Raw genomic sequence first — 7157 nt, forward strand, 5'->3', positions numbered from 1 at the left:
TCAAACAGAAAGCGTTTTGTTATCCTCGCCATCCTACGAGTTGAAAAACATTGGGCTAATTTGAAAACTAGTGCTATAGCTTATTCATTCGATCGTTTCCGCATGTTTTCGAATATGGACACGCCCCCATCACGAAGCTAGGAGTAAACACTCTACAAGCAAGCTTACCTGTCTAGACCTTTAGTGAACTGCGGAGTTTTCCCATAAACGATTCAATAGCACTGATTAAAACATTAAACTCGCGTAATGGAAATTCTTCGTGATATCTCTAGGATATGTCCGTTTATTATAACCGAATGTAACCAGAACGGTCTAGGTACTGACCCATAATCGAAATTTTAGGTGTGCATATATAATACATCCAGTGGCTGCACTCATATTGGCTTGGGTGGTTGATCGCCCTGCATAGGCTATCAGCCTAACAAGTGTTACATATTAGCTGTAACACGGGAATTCGGGCTTTGCCTGATATGTATGCCCTCTGCCCTCAGGCAGTCGAGCATACATATCAGGCAAAGCCCTAATGCCCATATTACAACTATTACTTATACCATGGCTGTGAGGACTTTGCTGGTCACCCAAAGGCTATATTTTAGCCAATGTGGTTAAAATGCGCATAAATGCTTTATGTAGAAGGCGTATTTTTACCCAGTTTATTTCAATACTTGTATGTCGTTTTTATAGCAAAATAGAATTCTGTGAAAACAGCCGGTTTTCACTCAGCAGATCACACATTGATACATCATTACAACTCTACATATCATAGTTAATTGTCCTAATGCTCTACACACACTTTACTCTCTAGTGCTACAAATCCCCTGTATACTTTCCTCTTGTGACCTCAGGGTCAATCAGAAGAATTATATAGAACTTATTTAGGTACAGTAGACAGATACACAGGTATACAAAATATGCAATATCCATTGTATGATACATACATGCATACATTTTATTTCTATACCACATACCAATCCACTGTGCAAAGGATCAGCCTTTTTGAGTTCAGCCAACAGCTCATTGTATTTTACAGACATTACTTTGCTGATGTCATTGATAATAGTATCCTCTTCAGTAGTAATAGTTACTTCACTGCTTTTACTGGGCGCCTTGATGTCAGGGTTGAGAGCAGGTAGGGTTTTTGCTGAGCCACTGGGCACACATGACATTACTCTCTGAGCAGAGCTATTTGGTATAGAAGAAACTTTCCTTTGAGCAGAGGTTGTCGGTAGAGCAGACATCTTTCTTTGAACAGAGCTGCTTGGTAGTGAGACTAACAAAGGTTTTCCAATAGGAGTTGGTCGATCTTCTATAGACACACCTAGTGAAGCTAGTATATCAACAGTGCTCAAAATCCCAATTCCATTATGATCGAGCCTGGAATATATATGGTAACTATGGTACAGCAGAAATGCAAATATAATATGTGTTTACATAATTCAACATTGTAAAAATGAATTGTTGGCTGTTTTATTAGGAAATAAAAATGTCACTTGGAAACACTGTGACTATGTGACATCCTTCTCAGGTGGTCTGATAATAGTGATCTGATCATTATGTGTGCCTGTCCCTATATTTATCCAGCATAAAGGTACTGTAATTAAACATTCTAAAAAAATCATCAATTAAATATAATTACAGAAAAAATTACAATTAAAATTGGCATGAGTTGAAAATAAGTTGTAATACAGAAATTTATTATTTCAATATTTGATATAATCAAATTTTTAGTTGGACGAAAAATTGGTACACACTATCATATGGCTAGCTGCTCTAATAAGATGATAGACTTGACGTGGCCAAATTGAGAATATTCTCATAATACAATACTTAAATGAACACAAACGGACCTCTTCCATAGTTTATCAAACTCTAAATCTGACATGTAGAACTGGAGAGAACAGAGCATATTTCGCAGCTCAGGTTTGACTACAGTCTTAGGAGGACCCTTCACAGCAGCAGAAGGGAAGATATCTGACAGATCAAGTACCCTGTAATCAGAACAAATAATACCAAATATTCTGTCACTAAATTATTCACCCATTCATTTTATTAGTTGATATACATAGATATCAAATAATACATCAGTGTATAGCTACCACTAAAAATTGCCTTAGCTACTATTACTAATATGTAAGATGTGGTTAGCTATAGTAACACAAGAGTTCTGAGAAAACAGGTAAAAGGAAAAGTGGATTTTTTTTCTCAAGAGTAATAGTATTTCAGCCAACCAGATAATTAGCGATGATATAGTAAAGGTGTCAAGAGCAGACATAAATAAAGTGGCAGACATTTGAATAAAGATTTTGAAATATTTCTAGCAGGTCAAGTAGTAACTACTACAAATGAGTCAAATTTACGAATGTGTGTAATTCCATCCATGAGTTAGAAAATGGTACCTTGGGTTTTTAAAATCACGAAGATCCTCGTGGTAGGTCTCTAGCTATTACTTATTAAATGTTTTTGAGGAATCAGCTCATTGTATATCTACCATAGTAAACAGGGGCATAGCCAGACTTTTGGTGATGCCAGGGCCTAGCTGTAAGCTGAAGACAAAAAAAAAAGAAAAAAAAAAGGTAACTACCTATTGACAATAGCTGCCCTCCACCAACTATACCCCCTTATTTATAACTACATACATAACTTGCTACACTGCTTTTCTCTGAATACTGTGACTGCTCTATTAGAGTATCTCGATCTTGACTGCTCTATTAGAATATCTCAAATTATTGATGCCCTGGCCTGGGCCTGGGTTCTGGCTACGCCTGATAGTAAAAGTGCTTTAAACAAGGAGATCATCACTGAAGCATAAATTTAATTCCTAATTTAGCCCAATACACTAACATGGCTAAAATAGGGATTAAATTTGTACTTCAGGTGATGGTCTACTTGTTTATCTGTGAATGCTATCCCACTAGGGACCTGTGAGAACCTGTGAATACAGGGAGTCATAAACGTGTAACTAAAATGTTGAAGAATGCAGAAAAAAATCCCAGACCCAGTGGTGACTTGATCCCCAGCAACATGCAGTCTAGGCATGCACCAAAGGAGCTACAACAGCCGGGATCTGAGATTTTCTCTGCATTCAACCTGTACTTAAACATCGACATCTCGCCAGCAATGGTTTTATCTGTGAATGCTATCCCACTAGGGACCTGTGAGAAGGCTAAAACCTGTGAATACAGGGAGTCATAAACGTGTAACTAAAACATTGAAGAATGCAGAAAATAATCCCAGACCCTTGTTAAGCTTTTATTTTAATGATCCCTAGTATTCCCTACTAGCTTGAAAAATTCCTGATATTCCTTACACTTACTATAGGCACACAAACATGTTTACAGCATAAAAACACACTTGTTTCAGTACAAAGCCATTGGGAGTAAACACATGTCCATCTCTTTGATATTACTTATTTGGCGGGGCTCAGGTGAACGTGAACTGACTATAGTATAGGGGCATACGTTCATATAGTGGTGGCCTCAGGCACTGTTCTTTCCTTTGATGCAGTGATACTTATGATGAATTATATATGGGATATTTTAAAGCCTCATAGCTCACTTGTTCTTGCTGGTGTGGCACGCTGGCCCTCATGGCTGCATGACACACTACCGTGTGTCTTGATTATTTTAGCCAGTTTTGACACCTGAACAGCCAATAATTCATCCCTACACAATTCTCCTTCATTTTGTAAACAACCTCTCTCCACCACCTCTATTGGAGCTTGCTTGATACAGTCAACCTTGAGCTAGAAACCACACAGGAAACTTAGCTGTTGACTACTTGTACAGTGGATGCAAAAGGAATTGGTGTAAAACATGGTACACATACAGTGTAGCTTCAATCATTGGGAGCTACAACACTCTAAATATTTAGGCAATAAGACTGGCTTTTCCAGAGACAGTCACATATGAAAACAGTTATCGTGTAATTGGCTCCTATAGCAGTGATGCATGTCTACACTTGAGTACGGATTTACTACAAGATGTGGTTGATTTGTCCATACAAAGCAGTACAGAAAAATTGGCTTGGTACCTTTGTTTAGCCCGTTCTTTAAGTGCTTGATGAACTTGTTGAGCAGTCATCATTCTCATCCCATGTCTTGTTACAGGATCAACCCACTTGGTAACTGGCTATAGGGATATAGTATATACATACAGGAGTGCATCGAATCCTATGGACAAGGGAGCATGTAACTCCATAAACAGCGAAATTCAAACATGGTTGTCATGTACTATAATAAGTAACTTAAAATTTAATTAGGATATTATGCAGAGGTGCGTGCTCGAGTATGTCACGTTTCCGCTGTGATGAAGCGAAGCTATGGAAATGAAGTTCTATGGTACAACGGAGGAATAATACCACAGGCTTAGCAGGACAGTCTTTCTACAGTAACTAATCACGTGAAATCATGCCACTTGACTATTCCAAGCTCTACCTTCGATTCGATGATCTTCCTATTGAAGCAGCTTTAAATAAGACAATGGAGTAGCAGCCCATTCAGTGTATCCCTGTTGCGCATAAGAATGATGTAACCAATTATATACATAGTAACACTGGACACCATGTTTGAAATTCGCCCATAGTATTGGTAGTGTGGGGAGTTACACACTCCCTTGTCCATAGGATTCGATGAGCTCCTGATACATATAAGTAACATTTACTGTACCTCAGCTTGTCTGAATTTAGCAAAGAATTCATCAAAAGATATCACTTTCTTGATATTGAGATTAAGCCTACATGTATATACCATAGCACATAGATGATATTTGCCTCAGTTCATAGTTGTACCTTTGTAATAACATGTGAAACTTCTGGTGAGACAAGTACCCCAGAAAATTGAATAGAATCCTATACAGTGCTTCTTTTGTGACATTTCCATTTCCAAGTGGGTCAAATGCACGAAACGCATGCCTTAATCCAAAGAAACGACCTGAAGCCATTTTCTCTTTCATCACAGACAGCAGCTATACAGAACACATACTAGTGATGTATGTTTTATTAATGTGTTATATACAGTAAGGAACAAATGCACACTAGATAATGTCAATTGCATTTGACTATAAAACTAGCAGTACATAAACATAGTCAGTACGAGGACTAGGGTAAAATGCTGAAAACAAATTAAAGCAGTTTTCTGGGTTGAAAAGCCACTAAAAAGATCAAGCAAAATGAACTGTAATAGAACAATGAAATAAAGCATTTGAAATAGATATTAAATAATAGACTACACTTGGCCATGCCTGGACAAGCATACAGGCACTTTTTAAAGTTTATGGTTGCATATAATTGTATATTTTCTTACATGCTAGATAATCAATGTGGTACACACGGTACAAACTTTCTGCTATCATAATAGTGTTAAGACAAATTGGCATTCATATTGAATGGACCAGAAGTTTTTCAGTACATAGCACATATATCAAGTACAAGGATTGCACAATACGAATTCATGTAGCATACCAGGAGCGGGGGTTCAAAGGGTTTCATGGAACCCCCCCCCTTCTTGGAAGAGCCTTAAAATTATTTGAAGAGCTGCTGGCAAGTTCTCTTAAACTTAGTAAACCAAATTCCGTTCAGCATTCAAAGAAATACTTATTACAAATACTGATAGTGGCAAAGTGCTTGTTTTGCCTCTCTTTACTGTTAAACCACTTGAAACTTCTATCCCAGCATCTTTACATTCAGTAAGCACCTCTAAAAATAATTATTGTTTTAGAGCTATTACAACTACTTCTAAATGCTTCAGCTTCATTTCTAAAGGCCTAATGGTAAGATTCAATAGTGAAACGTTGCTGGAGAGTGATGATTAGTTATTTGCTACGACATATTACTACTCAGTTGGACTGATTACCAGGCACCAGATGGAACCCACACTTTGAATCCGCCCCTGCATACTATGTGAATTCTTAAACTTTCCATTTAAACTCAATATACACTATGTCTATTACATAGCTAATCCATTCCACTTTTAAAAAAGTCCCAAAAGGTTTGCCAATAAAGCTGTACACAAGTCACAACACTATAGGCTGTACTGACAGTATTAGTGTATGTGTGTCTGGGGGATGATGCCTTCACCTCATCTGTGTTGCGTCTCTAACTAGTGATTAACACTTTGATGACTCTAAAGTTATAAAGCTATAGTGAGTGAAAGTACTACAAAACTCTACCTGTTGAAAAAGAAATTGCCGCTACATGTATGCCAGCCCTCTATTAATATAAAGCATTAGACCACATAAACTTAATTATTAGTTTCTCATCCCCACCCACATCACTGTTTTTCTTAGATTTTTGCACCACTGGTGGCTTAGTGCAGCCACCTAGCACCTTTTAAAGTTGGTACCTTGCTAGAGCAGTCTAAGAAAACTGCATTCTGAGTCATTTTAGCTAGCTAATTCAGCTATCTAGTTAGTAAAAAATACAATAAAAATCCACCCTCCCGCAACTGGTATTTTGAATGCAGGATGAGAAACTAATAATTAAGTTTATGTGGCCTTACATAAACACAAAGTGATGACTCTGAGGTCACAGCTAAAAAATGGATTAAAACCTAATTCTGTAGGTTGGGTAAGCATCTCAGTTTATTGTGTACATCCATTTACTAGATATTTGATATTTAATCTTTGGTAACAGCTATACAGCACCATTCTCTCCAGGATTACACCAGTATAGACATCATAATTATACTAACTACACCTCGTCTACAGATGGCTCAACTTCACTTGCATGCGGTGAACTAGGACGCTGAACAATTTGCGCATGCGCAACGTCTGCAACTCCACTGTGAACTAAAGTAACCAACGAGCACTCAAATTTAATAACATCAAGCAGCAACCACCTCACCAGTGTTATGACGCGCTGCTCCTTTCCTCTTTAGTTCCCCCATTAAATCTTTCGTTACGAGTGCGCTATCAGAACGAGTTTTGCTTCTTACGCCACTGGCGCAATGGCCGCGAGATATTCCCTTGACGCTAAGATCGCCCATTTCTCCACGTCTCATTAGTGGATGTAGTACTGGAAACTTCAACCCTCCGCTCCCCGTACAGTTCGCGTGTAGCATCGCCGCCACTATCAGAAATAATGCAAGTAAAATCACAAAAAGTTAACGTAACCTATTTGTCTACGAGACTGAACTGTCTACTAGCTAGAAAAATCGCGCTCAC

General features: G+C 38.0%; 1 protein-coding gene across 1 annotated transcript in view; it reads right to left on the bottom strand.

Moving 5' to 3' along the window:
* Positions 1–7157, bottom strand: part of LOC136259871 (EF-hand calcium-binding domain-containing protein 6-like) — a 61119-nt gene that overhangs the window by 53800 nt on the left and 162 nt on the right. The window contains exons 2-8 of the mRNA XM_066053426.1: positions 6838–7062; positions 6691–6782; positions 4786–4961; positions 4664–4730; positions 4030–4127; positions 1848–1988; positions 969–1374 (exon numbers count right to left, since the gene is read on the bottom strand). Coding sequence (XP_065909498.1) covers positions 969–1374; positions 1848–1988; positions 4030–4127; positions 4664–4730; positions 4786–4961; positions 6691–6782; positions 6838–7062 — 1205 coding nt within the window. The remainder of the gene's footprint in view (positions 1–968; positions 1375–1847; positions 1989–4029; positions 4128–4663; positions 4731–4785; positions 4962–6690; positions 6783–6837; positions 7063–7157) is intronic.

The sequence above is a fragment of the Dysidea avara genome, chromosome 7 (genome assembly GCF_963678975.1).
Source record: "Dysidea avara chromosome 7, odDysAvar1.4, whole genome shotgun sequence".
NCBI lineage: Eukaryota > Metazoa > Porifera > Demospongiae > Dictyoceratida > Dysideidae > Dysidea > Dysidea avara.